The 19,425-nt window shown below is 47.4% G+C and overlaps 1 protein-coding gene across 2 annotated transcripts in view; it reads left to right on the forward strand.

The window, feature by feature from the left end:
• Positions 1-683: 683 nt before the first annotated feature.
• Positions 684-19,425, forward strand: part of EZR (ezrin) — a 50,886-nt gene continuing 32,144 nt past the window's right edge. The window contains exons 1-2 of one of the 2 annotated variants that reach the window (XM_070483218.1): positions 684-1,087; positions 2,230-2,317. In XM_070483218.1, the coding sequence (XP_070339319.1) occupies positions 699-1,087; positions 2,230-2,317 (477 nt within the window). In that variant the 5' untranslated portion in view covers positions 684-698. The remainder of the gene's footprint in view (positions 1,088-2,229; positions 2,318-19,425) is intronic. The other variant, XM_044761532.2, reaches the window with a different exon arrangement.

Raw genomic sequence — 19,425 nt, forward strand, 5'->3', positions numbered from 1 at the left:
GCTGGGCCCCAGCCCTACAGACTCTGACTCCTAGGCTTGGGAGCAGGCCCTGTGAATTTCCATTTCTGCCAGTTCCCAGGTGATGCTCACACTGCTAGTCTGGGAAGCACGCTTCGAGAACCACTACTCTTGAGCTGGCTCTCGTAATCACTGCGCGACAAATGCTACCGGCCATCAAGGCCCATGTGTTTTTAAAAATTCCTCTTGAGAGCCATTTGCAAAAAATTTAAAAATAATTCCTAGAATTTCTCCCTACGGCGACTTTTGCTAGAGCTCTGTGCTAGTCAAGTCAAAGGATGCCACAGATGTGTCCTTTAACCAGTGTTCGGCGATGGAGCGTCTTCTAGGCTTGTGTCCTTCTCGGCCGAATCCGAACGCGGAGGCCGGCCGGCCCCATGCAACGAGGCACAGAGGCCAGGGACGGCCGCCCCAGGACCCGGGTTCTCAGAACCCGCCTCGATCCCGGCGCAAGGACATCCCAATGCCCAGACCACGCAGGCAGCCTCACCCCAAAACGGCCCAGCACCTCCCCTGCGGCCGCCTGCTCCTCCAGGTTTATTTACATTTTCTTGTTTTCCCTCTGTCCCCTGTGGAGCGAATAATCTCACATCTTACATCTGCAATCAGGAGTGGAACCAAATTCGGCAAAGTTCTCCAAGGGCAAGGGGACAGGCAGAGGGGAGGGAAAGATCGTCGCGATGGAGAGAGACTGCGGGGCGGGTGGGGGGCGGAGGGCGCCCCCGCCCGGGTCTCCAAGGCCCTCGGGGGCGCCCGGGGGGGGCGCGGGGGAAGCGGAGGGCGCCCCGGGCGCGGGCGGCGGCTGCAGCCATTTTGCGCGCCAGGCGCACCTCGCGGGTCGGGCGGGGCGGGTAGGGGCGCGGCCCCGGGACCCCGCCCAACCAGGGACTCTCGGGAGCGCGGGCGGCGGGCGCACTGCGCGGACACGCCGACAGCGGGGAGAGCAGCCGTTCTCTGCAGGCGCCGCCGGTGAGCCCGGCGGGTGGCCGGGGTTGGCGGGCGGAGGGGCCGGGCCGGGCCAGGGGCTTCGCGCCGCGCGGAGGGGACAGTGGCTGGGACTCGACGACAGGTGTGGCGGGGCCGGCCCGGCGGAGGGGCGGCCCGCGCGCAAGCCCCAGACCGGTGGTCCCCGAGGGGTTCAGGGTCCCGGGGTCTCCGGCTGGTGGGGTCCCCGCCTAGCCCTCCGCGCACGGCTCTCCCGTTCGGCCCAAAGAAACGGCAGGTGAAGCCGAACCTGCCGAGTGTGGCCGCCCCCGCTGCTCCGCGACCTTTCTCTTTCCATTCTGTCCCCTCATGTCCCCGTTCCAAAGTGCCAGCAGAGCCTGGGCTGCGTGCACGCGCCCCCCAGCCTCGCCCGGCCGGGCAGTCCTCGGCCCCTCCCGGGCGGGGACAGTTTTTTAAAAGTGTTTCTCAAAGGCTTGACGGTTGCGGTTTCAGCCCTGGGGCAAACGGTTGCTTCACAAAGTGAAACTTGCTGTTTGCTGGGCTCCCGGCTGGCTTCCTGGAAGCCCCGAAAATTACCTCGGGGGACCCCCGCCCCGGCGCCCCGGTCCTCCGACCCCTCCCGCCGGGCTCCGCACCCCCCAACCCCGCACCCTTCTCGCCGGGCCCGCCCACCAGGCTCCCTTCCCGCCGCCCAGGTCCCCCACCCAGGCCCTGCACCCCGACCCGCGTGCTCCCCTCTCCGCCGGGTCCTCGCGCCCTCTCCCCGCCTGGTTCCCGCCCCCTCCCCCTCCGCACCGGGTCCCTCCCCACCGGCCCCCTCCCCTCCATACTGGGTCTTGCCCCCTCCCTGCCGGGTCTCCCCCGCCCCCTCCCCACCAGCCCCGTCCCCGCGCCCCCTCCCCTCCAGGTCCCCGCGCCCCCTCCCGCTTCGCACCGGGTCCCGCCCCCTCCCCGTCGAGTCCCCGTGCCCTCCGCCCTCCCCTCCCCTGTCGGTCCCCATCCCCCTCCCCGCCGGGTCCCCGCGCCCCCGCCCCCTCCCGGTCCCCATCCCCCTCCCCGCGCCCCCACCCCCTCCCCTCCCCTCCCCTCTCCTCCCCTCCCCTCCCGGTCCCCGCCCCCTCCCCGCCGCCCCCCCCGGGCCCGCCCGCCCGGCCCGCGTAATTGCAGGTTGGGCGGTGACTCATCCCGGCGCCCGCCCGGCCGGTTCTTAAGCGGCGGCGCGGGAGGAGGCTGCTGCGCGCTCTGAAGGGCTTCCTGTGCCTCCAGGTCCCGAGAACCGTCTCAGCCGCTGCTGGAGAGTGCTGTTTCCAGGGGAGTGAGGAAAACCCAGCAGGAACCGAAAATGCCGAAACCAGTAAGCACCCCAGCTTCCGGGCTGGCTCGGAGGCTTCGGGCTCCGCTTCCAGTGGGAGTTACCTGGGCGAGGTGTGGGGGCAGGGTTTTGCAGCCGGCTAAGAGGGCGGGAGCAGGGAGTTGTCTCCCCTCTTTGTGATTTGTTGGTCCTTTCGTGGAACTCCTGAAGAAGACACGGTTTTGATGCTTTTCTCTCTACAGTCTTTTTCTTTGCGAGCCCCGCCCCTCCCGTAGTTATGGTCTTCTGTAAAAATCAGAATCCCCTTTTACACTGCTTCGGTCTGTTTCAAAAGTGCATTCTAATGCAACTTGGAAGTTTCTTGAAAAGTTGTCTAAATCGCGGGAGAGTCAGGTGGCGTCCGAGGGCGCACACCAACTCGGAGTGCCTTCAAGTGTCCGGAGCCAGAGGCACCCCAGATCTTCCTCTGGCGCTCTAGAGGACATCTGGCAGAGGAGACGCGGTCTTTCTGGCGCGCAGCTTCGTTCCAGGCCATTGTACCCCGGGGCAGCCTGTGGAGCTGCGCTCTTCGCCCGGGAATTCGCTGGTGGCAGCAGGATTCCTATCTGAGAGAGTGTACTAATGGACTTGAATTGCACATGAAGGCGGGCAGCCCTGCGGGGTGATAAGGAGGCCGCTCTCTGGTCGGGCCCTCCTGGTAAATAGCAGAAACATCAGCTGATGTCTGTGCCGCTCTGTCCGCACCTCTGTCCCCTTCAATCTGATTTTGTTGCATTCTCGGTTAGATTGCTGGCCAGGCCTGGGGTGTTGTGGCTGTCATTTAAGTTATGGGACCCAGACAGGTTCTTTGTGACCCACGTTTCTTAGGAAGTTGTATCTGTTCTGCCTGCTTTTAACACAGGTAAACTGCTGACTAGACATTAGAAAGAGAATTTAAACTTTAATCGAGTTTTGAAGCACGGTGTAGAAAATACGTGGATTCATTAGAAATTGCAATAAAAGATTTGTGTGGCACTTCTATCTAGTTTTTCAAACAGATTGGTCCCGTAGTCGATGCTTTATGTGCCTTTTCTACCATTAAATGTCAGATTTTCTGAAAGGTTTTTATTAGTGAAGTCTTATTTTACTGTTAGATTAGATCAATTATTCTGTTAATATACTAAAAGATTCAGAAGCAGGTATAGTTTTTGCCTAACTTAGATCCTCAAGGTGATTCATTCATGATGCAGAAAATTTTTTTTCCTGCACAAAATTAATTCTTTTCATTTCCAACTTGCAAGTGGCGCATGACATCCAGGCTTTACAATGCCTGTGATCTAAAACTGACCCAAATACCTCCCCTTACTCGGGGCACAGCCCTAAGCAGGATGATGCAGAGTGGTCAAGAGATTGGCTGCCATTTCCTGGTGTGGTTTTCTTCATTTCACGAAAAGAAAAGATGCAGAGTTCAGATTCTAAGATAGCACTCAGAAAAAAGTTAGGAAACCAGTTTGCAGTCACTACTTATTTCTCATGATGAACTGTAATTTCTTTTATTCTTTTTCTCATTTCTTTTTTTGTTTTATTGTAGTAAAATATGCATAACATACAATTTGCCTTCTTAACCATTCGTAAGCGTACAGTTCAGGGACATTCAGTACATTCACATTGTTCTGCACCCATCACAGCATCCATCTCCAGAACTTACCCAAACTGAAACTCAGTCCCCATGAAACGCTAACTCCCTGTTCTCCTCCTCCCCAGCCCCGGGCACACACCCTTCTACTTTCTTTTGGTTTTTTTTTTTTTTGAGGAAGATTAGCTCTGAGCTAACATCTGCTGCCAATCCTCCTCTTTTTCCTGAGGAAGACTGGCCCTGAGCTCACATCCGTGCCCATCTTCCTCTTCTTTATATATGGGATGCCTGCCATTGCATGGCTTGCCAAGCGGTGCCATGTCTACACCTGGGATCCGAACCGGAGAACCTTGGGCCACCGAAGCAGAACATGCGAACTTAACCACTGCGCCACCGTGCTGGCCCTGTACTTTCTGTCTCTATGAGTTTGACTACTCTAGGTACCTCATATAAGTGGAATCACACAGTATGCTTCCTCTTGTGACGGCTCATTTCATTTAGCATGATGTCCTCAAGTGTCATCCATGTTGTAGCATGTGTCAGAATTTCCTTCCTTGAGTAAGTCTCTCTTTCTGTTTCTTAGAACAAGTGTGTTTTAGTTTCATTTGGCTTTAAAGGTCTTTTATGGTGGATCAAAAACTTAGAAAATGTTCTGACAAAGTGAAGATACTATTAAGAAAGGTAGTAGCAGCTATCACCTTCTATGTTAGGTTTCCAATGACCAGAGGAACATTTGGGAAGACTATATATTTTATATAATATCTACAGTTAGCATTTCCAAACCGTGTTGTGAGGTCTCCTTTTAGGTGAGCTGCAGCTGTGTGCCATGGAAAGTTCCTACCTTTCCCCTTCGTGGTGGGGGAGGGTGTTGGAGATTTTTGCCTTGTAAAAGAAATATACTAAAGCCTTTCTTGAGAATTATATTAGGGCCACCCCACAGGTCACTGAGAAGGGCTTAGCGGTCTGCACACATTTGCGTATGGTACTTCTAAGGCGGTTACAGAGTATCTGGTTCTTGTTACTGATGTTTTTTGCTGCTTCAGTAGACCTTACAGCTGAAGCTTCCGACAGATGTGTCCTTTAAACACAGAGTTATTGGTTCTTATTGTTCAAGGCCACGCTAAGAATTTTGTTGAGTGGTTTCGTGTGATTTCATTTTTAACAACAGGATTATGGGCACACACTTACCTATGAAGGTGATACATCTGAAGAGTTGCAGTTTGGTCCTTCTACCTGATCCCTCGCATTGGGCGGGCAAAGTAGTTTTGAGTGATTTGTCTAAAGTGAGTCAGTGGGTGACTTTATTCGTAAAACGGTTTCAATGAAATAATAGTTATTTGCTGCCTTTTCTCTTCATACCGCTTTCTCAGCTGACCACTTGTTGAAAACATTGTTCACTCATTCAGCAAGCAGGTGTCGTGCAAGCTCCGAGCGCAAGGCACCGGGAACCCCACAGGTAGGTGAGACAGGTCTTGTCCTCCAGGAGCTTATAGCCTGGGACCCGAGCCCAGACGCCCGCAAATGCCGAAAGAGGAGCTGGAAAACTCACTGAGCGCCATCAAACAGGGCAGGAGGCGCCACAATGAAGAACAAAACCTGGTGGGGAAATGGGAGAAGTAACGCTCCAGCTGCCTCTTGCTGGAGGCCCGTGGGTAGGATTTGATCCTCCCGGGCCGCAGGGGCTGCTGTGGCCCATTGTCTGGTTTTGCTTTTCCCACAGCTGCGTTGGGGCTCTACTCATGTGTGACTGGGAGACTTCCAAGCAGGATGATTTGAGATCCAGAAGGCACCACGCCCTCTGTTCGGCTGGTCTCCGTGGCCTTGTGGGTCCCTGTCCTCTGGGAGAGGCGTGGGTGGGGGTTTGTGCTCCGGGAGCTGGCTCAGGAAGCAGGCCTTGTGCCCATGGCTCAGCGGAGGGTGACTGGAGCGCCTGCCTCCTCTCTCCCCCCACACTTGCTCTCTTCATTGGGATAGAAAGGAGGCGTGGGGCGTTAGAAAGAAAAACCAGGGCTGGCCAGCTCAGGAATGCATCGGGTGTTGCCTTCAAGGCCTGGCTCTCTTCAAGCTGTTTTCTGGGAAGTTTAGAGCTGAACTGCCTCTAAGTGGCACCAGCCGATGCCTTAGCCATTCGTTGCTAAAGCGTCGCTATGGAAGTTTCTAGAATAAAAGATTTTCCCTTCAATAGGAAGACTCTGAACGTGTGTTCAAAATTCTGCCCTATGCCCACATTGTAAGATAATTTCTGAGATAACTTTGCCTCTCTGGGAATGCATCGCCTTTCCCACTAAATATTTTAATAGGGGCAGAATTTACTGAATATGCTGGTACATTTTCCATCCCCGCCCCCCGAGTTGAGGAGGACACATGGGATCTATTTTCTGTGTACCCCTCCTCCTTCCCCATGGGCAGATGGGGAATTAGGTCTAAGATTTTCCCATGTGGTGGTGAGAAGTGCTGGCTAGGATTAGTCATTTGTCATGATCACACTGTGAGGCACAATGGATCCATTTGTACATTCATCCATTAGTCCAGCAGACGTTGCTGCATTACTGTGCTCGATGTTGAGGCTACCACGATGAGCAGGCACAGAAATAGTCCCTGTCATCATGGATTTCCAGTCTGGTGAGGCAGACAGTAATCACAGAATGACTTGAGTGTATATAATGACATGTGGGTGATGGTGCTGGTTGGGGGGAGTGCAAAAGAGGGAGGTCAGAAGTGCACGCCTGCGGGGGTGATGACTGTTGAGTGGTGTAAAGAATGAAGGGGTGTTCCCTAGGTGAAGGAGGGAGGCAAAGAACATACTAGGCAGAGGGAACAACTTGTGCAAAGGCCCTGTGGTAGGGGAGAGTAGGATGAGTTAAGGGCTCCAGAAGACCAGTATGACTAGAGAGGAAAACAGGGGCCAGCTCTGCAGAGCCTTATAGGCCATACTCGGACATTTCTGAGCTTAACTCAGGGGGCAGCACTGAAGAGTTTCCACCGGAAGGAGGTGACCTGATCAGATTTGCCTCTTGAAAGGTCACTGCAGCTGCAGGATGAGAATCAGTAGGAGGCAATGGAGATGGTAGACTGTTGGAGTCGCCCAGGTAAGAGGTGATGATAGCTTGGACCAAGGTGGTGCAAATGGAGAGAAGAGGGTGTCTTTGGGAGGTACAGTTGATAGGGCTTGGTGCTGGATGGGTGTGTGAGGGCAGAGGGCGATGTTGAGGCTGACTTGTGGTGTCTGGCTTGCATAACTGGATGGATGGTGGTGCCATTCACTGAGATAAGGAGCCTGGAAAAGGCCCAGGTGTGGGAGGGCAGCTTGAGAGTTTGGTTGGTACCTGTTAATACATTTGCGACTGTGATGGATGAAGGAAGTGCTTGGCTTCTTTCGTTATCATAGCTGCTGCCCCCTCAAATACGTACAGATACCAGACTTCTTACAGTATTTTTAAATCCACGTAAACTAAAAGTAATCCAGCAGCTGGGTATGTTTCTCCTGAGTGTATGCACCTGCTGTACACGCATAAGTTAAAAGGCAGGGTTCATGTAGGGCCGTGTTCTCAAACTTTGGTGTACATAATTATCTGGAGATTTAAAGATTCCTGGGTCCCTCAGGACTCAGTGCTGCTGACTCCCCATCTTAGGGGATGTGCTTTAGGTAAGCTCTCCAGACGATTCTCTCATACCCCAGTGTTTGGGAACCGCCAGTTTCATAGCAAAAGAGCAGTTTTTATATAATCCTTTTGCTTAGACCCCAGCAATGCAGTGAGGCCCTCTTGGTGGGGTTGATACTGGTGGGTGTGTGTGAGCAGAGACCGGAGCCTGTGCTGTGTTCAGGGAGCATGGAAGCCTCGTGGGATTCCAGAGCGGCCGTTCAGACGAATGCTTCCGCGGGTTGGGGGTGGAAACACAGCTGCCTTCTTCACGTTGCAGCTTAAACGCCGTGGGTGCCATCACTGGTATTTGGAATGTGGCTGGGGTGGGAAAAATCAGATAGCTGCATGGGGACCAGACTCCAGAAAGACAAGACCCTCGAAGATGCACGATAGAAGCACTCTGATTTGAGCTTCTCTCTGCAAGGAGTCCAGTTCAGAGCTTAATTTGGCAGTGACCAAGTGGTCTCTCAAATTTTGGCTGTCTTTGTTTTTTGGGGTTTTTTTTTTTTTTTTGAGGAAGATTAGCCCTGAGCTATCATCTGCTGCCAATCCTCCTCTTCTCTTTGTTTTTTAAAGGGGAGAAAGAGGGTAGACATTTTCTGTTAAATGGTAGGGAAGAAGGAGATCCCACTTCTCTTTTGTGTCTCTGTCCTTCCACACTGGGCTCTCTTGTTCGTTACTGTCCTAAACAATAATATTGTGATTTCTAATAAAATTTGGAGTAATTTTATTAGTACTTATAGTTTGGGAAAAGAAAACAGTAGCACTATTCCTAGTGAATTATCATAATTCTTTAATTCTTTTTTAACAGACTTAAACTCTTGTGTATCTTTGACAATTTTGAGATTTTGGGGATGATTCAGTGAGCCTGCTTTCTTAGTTTTTTGACATTTCAACTCTCTAATGTGAAGCAATGAAATTCAGTCTGTTTTCAAAATCAGGGATTGCATTTTGAGTTATATGTTTTATATTTTATTTCATTTCAGAAGTAACGTCACTTGGGATTCTCCAGTTGTTCCAATTAGTTTTTAATTTAAAGCACTAAATGTGTTTGCCACTACTAATTAAATACGGAGTATTTATTGAAGAGACCAGAGAGTTGCATTATTTTCCTTCTTAACATACTTACTCTCCATGCCTGTTGACATAAAGAGTAAAGATCTTATTCCAGACTTCCGTAAATAGTTTTTTTAAAGAAAAAGAAAAGCAGTGTGCTATCAGTGACTAAGAGACTTGTGACTAAAATAGAATGCTTGATATATAGTTAATGTTTATTATTTTTCCAAATAAAAATGCAAAGAGCCGTAAACAGAGCAGTTTCATAATTCATTTGCCACTTCCTTTGTCCTTCCGCAAACCATCTGGCTTCTGGGAACCTCAATTTTGTCATCTGTGAAATGGCAGCAAAAAGTTTTTAAATGAAAAGAATGTTTTGTAAAATAAACTAAGACAAAGCTTGTGTCTGTGGGATCCAAATTATTTCTCTTCAGTGCTGTAAGCTTTATGTATTTCTTGTGTGCTTTTTTTCCCTGGAAATATGTTTTACAAACTTTTCAGTGTAACCTGTAGCTAAAACTAAGGGTTTTAGTTGCGAGTTGCTATAAGCCAGGTAAAGTTTGTCAGTACATCTTTGATGGGAAAGAACAACATGAAATGTTCAGGCTATTGAGTAAAAGGGAACATTCTATCTCCTTTTTGTCTTCTGTGTCATCTAGTTGTCAGAATTCCCTCGTAGGCCACGTGGGTTCCTTCCTCGTTTACTGAAGTCCTGTTAGATACCATTATGTGCTAGATGCTGGGACTGTAAAAATAAGCAAGATAGGTTTTTGACTTGAAGGAGTCTCAGTCTACTAGGGGAATCAGATACTTAAACAAAGAATTGAAGTGAAGTATAGAAAGTGTGGTAGTAGAGTGACAAACAGAAGATTAAATGTGCCCTGGAGAGATCCAGGAAGGCCTCCCAGCTAGTGAGATGCTTCAGGTGGGTGTTGAAGGATGCATAGGAGCTCCAACGGCAAAACACACCAATTTTCTATTTTTGCCTGAGAGAAGATCAGTTTAAAACTGTACCAAAAAATTGTCATTTCAGATATTGTGAATAATTGTTTTTACTTTAGGAGGAGGTAGGGAAAGGCCACATCTGCGTGTGGCCCACGAGCTAGGAATGGTTTTTACATTTTAAAAGGGTTGTTTAAAAAGAACAAGAGCAGTTTTATGCAACAGACACCAAATATGGCCCGCAAAGCCTAAAATATTTACTGTCTGGCCCTTTACAAAAAAATTTGCCAGCCCCTGCTTTGGGATAAAAATAATGATTGTCAAGCATTTTTTATAACCTTGTATATATTTTATGACTAAGCTAATAGTATTTAGAAGCAGATCCACCACAGTGGTTCCAATTTTTAAAAAATTCAAAGAACAAAGAATCGGTTTCGTTAGCCAGGATGAAGCGCGTCGCAGGCTCTGAGCGGGGACTTGTTTTGTGAACACTGTCACAAGGAGAAGGCGTGGCTGGCAATGAGGTAATATTTTAAACACGGCTGGTGTTCTGGTGGGTCTGTTTCTATAGAGAGAGTGGTAGTATCTAGTGTCACACTGGCAAGCCATTATAGAATGACAGATTTCTGGCATATGCTAAAAGAAAGCAATTTGTACCTGATATTTGAGTTGGAAAGAGAATGTTACATAAACGAGTTGCTTTTTTACCACTGATCATTTAGAATGAACTTTGACCTCCTGTCATCTGTGTATGAATTTCTGACTGTAGATGGTTTTTATGGTTCAATCCCTGAGTGAGTGAGACCACTCTATCTAAAATAGAGCCAGCCCTGGGGGTCTGGGGGTTAAAATTTGCGCCCTCACCACCGCAGCCAGGTTCTTGTCCTGATGAGGGAGTCTCTTCTCCCATCTCTCGGTTGTCACACTGTGGCAGCTGTGCGTTGCTCTGATGCTGAAAGCTATGCCACTGGGATTTCAATTGCCAGCAGGGTCACCCATGGGGGACAAGTTCCAGTGGAGCTTCCAGACTAAGATAGACTAGGAAGGAGGACCTGGCCACCCACTCCCCAAAAACTGGCCATGAAAACCCTGTGAAAAGCAGGAGAGCCTTGTCTGGTGTAGCACAGGAAGGGGAGAGGATGGTGCAGAAAGACCGGGCAGGGTTCCGCTCTGCTGGACACAGGGGTGCCAGGAGTCGCAATCCATTCGACAGCACTAACAACAGATCCAAAATAGCGCCCCCTAACCGTCCACCCGCTTTATTTTACTGCATGAAACTTCTTTCTACTTAGAACCATGTTAGATACTTGTTTCTTTAGGTTCTGTCTTTCCTGGCCACAAAGCCGGGGGCGGAGTGGTTTGGAGGAAAAAAAGCATCGTTATCTGCTTCTAGAGCAAACTTGAAATTCTTGTTTTAGTGGCAGATAAACAGGAGGAGGAGGACCAAGTGGGTACACACACCCCCACCTCAGTGGGTGATCGTGGGCGAGCTGCTTCACCTCCCCGTGGGGAAACAGGATCCCCAGGACCACCCTGGAGAGGGGACAGCCCCTGGAAGCTCCTGCTGGCACCACAGCAGACAGAGTCAATGTAGAACTCCACTTGTAACTAGGAAATTCTAATCTGATTACAAGCTTTCACGTCTCATGATGGGCATTCTTTTTTTTTCTGACTCAGTAGACGTTTTCCTTATTTTCTGTCCTTTTGTTACCACGATGACCACTGCCCACATCCCGCCATAAAATTCATTTGTTCGTTCAGAAAATAGAGTACCTACTGTGTGCTGAGTGTTTAGTCCTGGGGTTACATCGGTGAACAAAAAGGGGGAAATACTGCTTTCCGGCAGCTAATAGGATGCCAGGGAGTGAGGAGGGCTGCTATCTGTTTCATCCGGCCTCCACCAAGAGGCTAAGGTACTTCTCTGTCCTTGACTCCATTGGGTGAAGAGTTAAAGCCATTGGGCAGAGTGACTTATGAATGGGCAGAATGTGACGTGTTCTGTTTATTTTTTGCTTTTTCATAAATCACTCTTGTGTTGGACAATGAGCCAAGGTGATATTTTTCCAAGAGCTTGTTTTCAAATAGATTTGGTGGGAAACACGTCCCCACTTGCCATCCCCGCTGAGATTCTCCCATCGTTTCTCAGGCACTGAGGTTCAAGGGAATTTGTTCCTTTTGAGTAATGTTACTGCACCATTACTGCATTTGTAGGTTTCTTGTAAAAGACGTTTTAGAACCATATCCAGCCCTGTTCCTTGTCTTTTTAAAGAGGAAATTGAACCACAAATCACTTGGTAAAAGCTTAGAACATATGTATTAGATTGGAACCACCTCTATTTATGAAAATATGTATGTTAGTATAGTATCCTTGTTAAAGTGTTTCATTGCCTCATTTAAATAATTAGGGACGTTGCTTCTCCTCGTTCAAGTATCTGCTTACATAATCCATTGCCATTTGGATGACACTCTTAGGTGGCGCTTGGCCGGGGAGAGAAGGTGGGGAACACTTGATGTTTATTAAGAAACTGGCCACACGGGGCAGTTTGGAAATAGAGTGTGATGACAAGGCTGCAAAGTGCCTTACAGGATTTAAACAAATCAGCTGTAAAAAGATGTTTTCGAGGGCTGGCCCCGTGGCCGAGTGGTTAAGTTCACACGCTCTGCTTTGGTGGCCCAGTGTTCCACCGGTTCGGATCCCGGGCGCAGACATGGCACCGTTCATCAAGCCATGCTGAGGCGGCATCCTATATACCACAAGTAGAAGGACCCGCAACTAAAAATACACAACTATGTACCAGGGGGCTTTAGGAGAAAAAGGAAAAACAAAATCTTTGGGGGGGAAAAAAAAGTGCTTTCGAGGTGATGGGGAAAAATTGAATATTGACTGAATTTTAAATATTAAGGAGTTTTTAGTTATGTTAGAAATGATAATAAGTGGTATGGCGTGTGTGTGTATGTGAATATATATATATTTAAAGGCCATTAGGGCTGCATGCTGAAGTTTTTACAAGTGAAATGATATATGGTGGCCTTAAAATATGCCAGCAATAAAAAATTTTTTTTTAAGCGGTGGAAAGAGTAGATGAATTACGAGTGCTAGAACGTAAATGGTGTCAGAGCTGGGTGAAAAGTACCTGGGGGTTCATTCTACTGCCCTTTCTACTTTTGTGAATGTTTCAAATCTTCCAAAATAAAGAGTTTATTTTTCAAAAGCGTGTTATAGGGGTGAAAGGGAAGGACACTGTCACTTTTCCAAATCACCAGATGCCTGAGTCTGTGAGAAGGAAGGTGGGAAGGGCCATCTGCTTCCCCTGGGACCTGGAGTCCTGGGCACGAGAGCTGAGACCCTCGCTCGGGGGGCCTGCCCAGCCCTGCCCACCCGTGGCTCCTGGCAAGCAGTTCTCTGTGGATTCCTGGAGTGGAACCACGGCTCCCTGGGAGACCGTTTGTGTTCTGATCAGAGGAGTGCCTCATGAACCCTCCTTGGGCCATCTCCCCCTCCACACGTGTTTTATTAAAGATCTCGAGTCAGGACTGCAGTTTACTTGGAAACACATAGAACTGTTTGTTCCCAGCCAGTTCCACTATTACTCTGTATTCCCACGATTGTTGTTGTTGTTTTTTTTTTTGGTGGAGGAGGGGCAGGGTGCTGTGACCCGAATGGAGATAGGTCATTGTCTCAATAGCAGCTTTCTCAAAGCTGCAAGTTGGAAGTGAGCATAATGAAGTGTGGGGCCTCACTGAGTGGCATTTCATGCACCCATTTTAAGAGATCCGTGTGCAGTCTGCGCTGGGGCTGCGGACGGGTGGGCGGAGGTGGGACCTGAAGGAGAGACAGCAGACCACGAGCTGCAGGAGTTGGCTGAGTGATAGGACGGTGAAGTGCACACCTGGTCTTCTTGCTCCCATCCTGTCATTATGGACATAATTATAACCCCACTCCAGATGCAACACACTTGATTGTTACAAAGTATAAATTGAAGAGCTACTTTTTTTTTAACTTAGTATAATTTCAGAAACACGGAGTGGTTTAAAGCATAACGTTTTGTTGAAGTTTGCTTTTTCAAGCAAATTTTGTAAGTTTACTGATTTAGTTTGCATTAGAAACAGCTATTGGGGTCTTACTCTCTATTTTCGAAAGTAAAGACCTTTGGGCAAGTTCAAATACATCTTGTCTAAGCTGCTTATAGGAGAAATGTTCTTTAACACTGCAAAGTATTACTGCACGTGTGATCTTAACTAGGGGCAAAGATTTGTGTCAGAAATGGCAGAAGATTTAAGTATGGTTTAGTTTTATGTCCTTCCTTAAAACAGTAAGTTAGCAAAGGAATTATGTTGTTTTGACATTTTCATTCTTTCGTAGGCTTTTCCCCCTGCCAGATTAGAAGGGAAAAACTCAGACTTCTAAATTTACAGAGGAAATAGTGCATTCCAGGTGGGTAGTGAAATTTAGTCTATGGGTCTTTAATTTCCTCTGTTTTATGAGCCTAGAATTAAAAACCACTGTAGCATGTGATGGCCGTCTTGGCCCTTTTTTGGTTTTTATGGCATCCTAAGTTTGTGCATATAATTAACTTCACTTTTCAGTGAACTAAATTGGTGCTGAAGTATGTATGACACATTTAGTAAAACTCAAATCACCTGTCACAGAATCAAGACTTCACAAGTTTATTAGATAAAGAGAAAGTGACCTTGACAGATTGTTTCTCTTGCCTGCCTTGGGATGAGAGAGAAGGATATGTAGATTATTTGTGTTTCTGGAAAGGAGTGGTTTCTTTGCAGAAAGTAGCGTTCTTTGGTTCTCTTTCCCTTTTCCTATGTAGAGTGATGTCTAAGCGTTCTAGTTTAGTTCCCATATTAAATTTACACACATAGTGTCTGTCATTCCCAGTGTAGGAGAAGTCAGTTCCTACTCACAAAAGGATCTTAAAAATGGGCAGCTGACAGGTAGCAGGAATATTTTTCAGAAAATGCCCCCCAGCATTTCTCTGCACCACAGACTTGGAACTTGGGTAAAAGGGAGGATGCTCAGACATCTGGAAGCAGTTTCTTACTGCCTCGGATCCCTCTTTCCGGAAGCTGTACGGTCTGTAGTCAGTGGGGAGGGCTTGGCACAAGCTGGTCCCAACTGTTTATAGTGAGGCAACTGGCTCTCTATTTAGTTTGACTGCTCAGAAAGTTCCCTTCTAGCTCTCAGATCATGATTTTTCTCTGGTTATAATCAGTACAAACAGGACTGGCTTGTCCGCTTTCTGTGTTAAGCAGGCTGGGCTGACAGGAAGTGGGTCTGGGGGCAGGAAGTGGCTTATTTTCAGAGGCAAAAGGAGCAGTTGAGAAAGACTTGGGATTTCATGACATGTTCTTGAAATTATGGGATGGACATTAGTTGATCCGGGTGCTTCCGTCATTTATATATCTGTTTCTACATAATTATCACCCTGGAATTTGGGAATACAAACTTTTCAAAAGTTTAAAAGCATTGACTTTTATTGAAAGGTACAGTTTGAGGAATAACATTTAAGAGCAGTACAGATATAAATATTTTTAGGGGCTGGTTACCAGAGGTTGAGAAAGTTGTATCAACCTCCCTGGGCCTGTTTCCTCAGCCTTTGAAAGAAGGTGGTCAGACTAGAATAACTGTATACCTCTCACCAAGCAGTACCCCCTCAGAGTCACCCTACAAAAGAGGGACACCTGGTCACTGTTTCAGTTTTCTACTCATAACATATACATGTATACGCCAGAGAAATATGGTATAAAATGTGACAATGTAGATACCCACAACATTAAAGTTACTTGGAAATTCTAAGACCCAGCTCTCAATGTTAATATTCTGCCCTTTACTGCGTATTAAGACTTTAGCTCTTACATTGCAAGCTTAGCCTATGGCGGGTGGAGGAGAGCATCTTAGAAAAGGAGGTGAGGGCTATGTAGTGTTAATTTTCATGACTAACTTTGTGACCCTCAAAATTCCTTACAGTGACGTCAAATTCTCTGTCAAATGAGGTCGGTGCCCACCCTGTGGTGTCATGATTCTGTGGTGCTCAGAGGCAGGGGCCTGGCACGAACACCCCCACTCCTCCAAGTTAGCTTATGTTTCCTAAAACTAAATAAAGGGGTCTGTGCTGAACCTGAACTAATCCACTTCTTGATTTATAGTAGAGTTAAGTTGGCTAGTTTGACTTCGAACTCTGTCCTTACAACCTTGCCTTTCCCTGGTAATCAGCACCTGGGCAAACACCAACCAATGACCTCCATTCTCCACCTCCATCAGAAGGGATGGGAGGGGAGGACAGGATTATTTCAATCCAGAAGATAATGACCTAGCCAGAGGCACTCGATTGTGGAAGATTAATTTAGTTTCTTGATAGATATAAGGGAATTGAAAGTCATTCTATTGACAGTCAGCATCCGTCTGCATGTAGCCCAGCTTGAATTTTCCTGCTGGGGGCATGACCACCCTCACAAGGATGGAATGTCTGGAGCTCCATGGTGGGTACCAGGAGACCAGAGAGCAGTCAGCACCAGCATCACCCAGTTGTTCTCAGTACTTCATATTCCGAGGAATAGCGGGACCGCCCATCCGTGATTCCTCGGAAAGTCCTAGAAGCATCTGAGAACAGTGGGCCAGCACTTTGGCCTCTATAGGAGTTGTCTGGAGTGGACTCTTGTCAGCTCTAACACTTGATGATTTTGTTGTCCCTATTACTAGGCAATAAAAGACTAGACTATTATCCTAGTATTGTATAATCCTATGAAAACTTTATCAGAATATGAATTTTGTGTCTGTCCTACCCATCTGTCTTGGTCGGTTTGTTGTGCTACAGACAAAATGATGATGCGTGGAATTTTTACTGAATTGTCTGCAATTTTTGTTATAATTAGTTCCACAGGCTTTTTATAAGATTTGCAGGCCTAGATGACCAGTGTTCTTTGGCATCTGAAAATGTTCCTAAGCCTAACCATCACGCCAGTTTCTTCACCTTCATTCTCTGTCTCTCACCTTGAAAGAGAAGACAATATAAAATGATGTAATTGCATATAGTTTAAACTTAAGATACAGAGGAGCTTGAAAGAAAGGAATAACAATATTAAAAGTGTTAATCCAGGTTTGCCGTATGGTTATTTTATTAGTAAGATGTGTTTGTACTGTTATTTCCACCTTCTCTAAAGGTCAGTAAACCTCAAGAGGTCTGTTAAGAGCCAGAGCTTACATGCTTGTCCCTGGGATTTCTCACTTTGAGGCCAGCTTGCCTTCGGGCATGTGGTGACCTGTTGCTGCTACTATTGGTGGGACCCCTTTAGAGAGGGGCCACTCCCTCCCAACTCTTGACTGACAGGTGGTGTCGATGTCTTTGCCAGTATGGTATCAAGTTATTGTGGCACATTTAATGAAAAACTGTTTTAAGGATCACATTTCTATTTTACTTGTCTCCTCTCTCTACAATAATGTTTTGATTTGCTTTTTTTCCCCTGAGGAACATTCACCCTGAGCTAACGTCCATTTCAATTCTTCCCCTTTTTTCTGTTTTTTTTTTGTGGGCCACCACCACAACATGGCCGCTAACAGATGAGCGTGGTGGGTCCACACTGGGGATCTGAACCTCGGCCGCTGAAGCAGAGCACGCTGAACTTAACCTCTAGGCCACCGGGGCTGGCCCTGTGCTGATATTTTGATAAATAACCTTCCCAAAGCAACATACTCGTTTTTATTTTGGCCTCTCTGTCCATGTCTGGGCTGCCTTTCTTGAATAAAAGTTGGACACTTCTGATTATATGCTTCTTAGAAACTATAACATTGCAAAATACAGTGATTGGATTTTCAGTGGCAACTGCTTTTATAAAATTTGATTGTTTGTATAAACTGTGTTACTGGCAGCAGTACTGCACATTTAACTGAGGCAGACACTCGTTTTCTGTAACAGTCATGCATCACTTAACGGGGATGCGTTCTGAGAAATGCGTCATTAGGCAGTTTCGTCACTGTGTGAACATCATAGAGTGCACGTACACAAACCTAGATGGTACAGCCTACCGCACACGCATGCTCTATGATGCTAATCCTATGGGACCACCACTGTGTGTGGTCCGCCATCCGCCAGAACATCGTGCAGCACATGACTGTATTTAGAAACAAAGTTATCTTTTAAATAGTAACCATTACTGGGACACCCTAAAAAGTGACAAGGAGGGAGAAGAGCTGAAAACAAAACACCCCTTTGCCTTTGGGGCTTTCCAGCTTTGCCGTCCTTGGCTGAATTCACGTGTCTGCATTTCTAACACTAAGCTGATTAAGGTTCGCTAAGTTACTGGTAATGTTTTACGGAGCTTGGTTATTTGTTAGCCAGCATTTGTGAAAAATGACCCCTGCGTGTCGGAGCCAATGCTGTGATTTACTGAGTTGGAGTATTGTTCATAGGGACCGATTTTTATCTTTCTCAAAGACAAGGAGATCAGAATCCAGAGAGACTAAAATAGGGTTCCGTGTGTTGAGATAATGGAGTTTCATTAAGAAAAACCTGTCTCTGCAAGTTTAGGTCTGTAACTGTACTCCAGGACTGGTGAACAAAAATTGAGGAAAGAGGTTTCCACATGGTGGAGTATGAAAGCCAGCAGTAGATACATGCATCTTGCCTAAAGGAGTTGTGGCCTTCTGCACGTTCAGGATGCTCGCCTCTTTCGCTGAGAGCAGGGGCTGGCCGGGTGTGGCCTCACCCACAAGCTGGGTAGAGCTGTAGATTTATGGGCCCATCCCAACCTTCTGAGTCAGTCTCTGGGCCTGTGGCCCAGGAAACTGTTTCAACAAGCTCTCCAGGTAATTCTCTGGCATGTTCCAGTTTGAGAACCGCCGCCTTAGGAGCATGGAAGTCCCAGGGCACAGCATGTAAGGTGTGACTGGCCGTATTTCCTGAGCAATTGCTAAGGGACACCAGACGGCAGAAAACATGTCTGGTATTGCCCTGTTTCCAGCAGTAGCCAGGGCTCTGAAGGGGTCTGTGTTAATCCAAGAAAGTCTCAAATATAAAAGTAGTCTTCAGTTAAAGAAGATTTTTTTTTGGTACTTAAATTGAGTGCTACCTGTGGCGTGCTCAATACCATCGGAGTTAAATGTGGAACAGATGACTTGGTCTCTGCTTAAAATTTAGGGGAAGAACATGATTTGCTTGGCAGAACCCCAGCAGCCTGGGCTCACACCTCTATTCCGTGGTGGGGCAGCTCCCCAGGGCTGTGGCCTGTCTGTAGAGCGAAGGAGTCGGCCAGAATTCTCGGCGGCTAAAATTACTGCTGGCTGCAGCAGAGTGTGAGCGTGGGAGTACAGGGCTCTGTTTTCTGCTGTGTTCTCATCAGTTTGCTTGGCAGCTGGCACCTTCCTCCTGAGAACATAGAATATTTTCATTTACTGCAACATAAGTGAAAACAGTAAACTTAAATTGACTTTTGGTTTATAAACATTCATTGTCTTCCATCTTTGTTTCCCCCTAAAATTTTTCTAGTCTTATCAATTTGAATACCAAATTGACCATAGATAATCTAGTTCGATGACATTGTTTTCTAGCTGTTTCATATTTACAATCACTAAAGCGACACAGCAAGTAGTAAGTAAGATGCTCCACCACGAAGTCCATCAGCTGGTGAATGGGTGGACAAAAGTGTTAGATCCAGACAGTGGAAGATTATTCGGCAATAAAAAAGGAGTGAAGCACTGCCCCATGCTACGACATGGATGAGTCTGGAAAACGTTATGCTAAGTGATGGGAGCAAGTCACAAAAGACCACATGTTATGTGATTCTGTTTATAAGAAATGTCCAGAATAGGGAAGTCTATGGAAACAGAAAGTAAGAGTCGTGGTTGCCAGGGCTGGGGCGAGGAGTGTTGGAGAATGACTGCTAAT

The sequence above is a fragment of the Equus asinus genome, chromosome 1 (genome assembly GCF_041296235.1).
Source record: "Equus asinus isolate D_3611 breed Donkey chromosome 1, EquAss-T2T_v2, whole genome shotgun sequence".
Classification (NCBI taxonomy): Eukaryota; Metazoa; Chordata; class Mammalia; order Perissodactyla; family Equidae; genus Equus; species Equus asinus.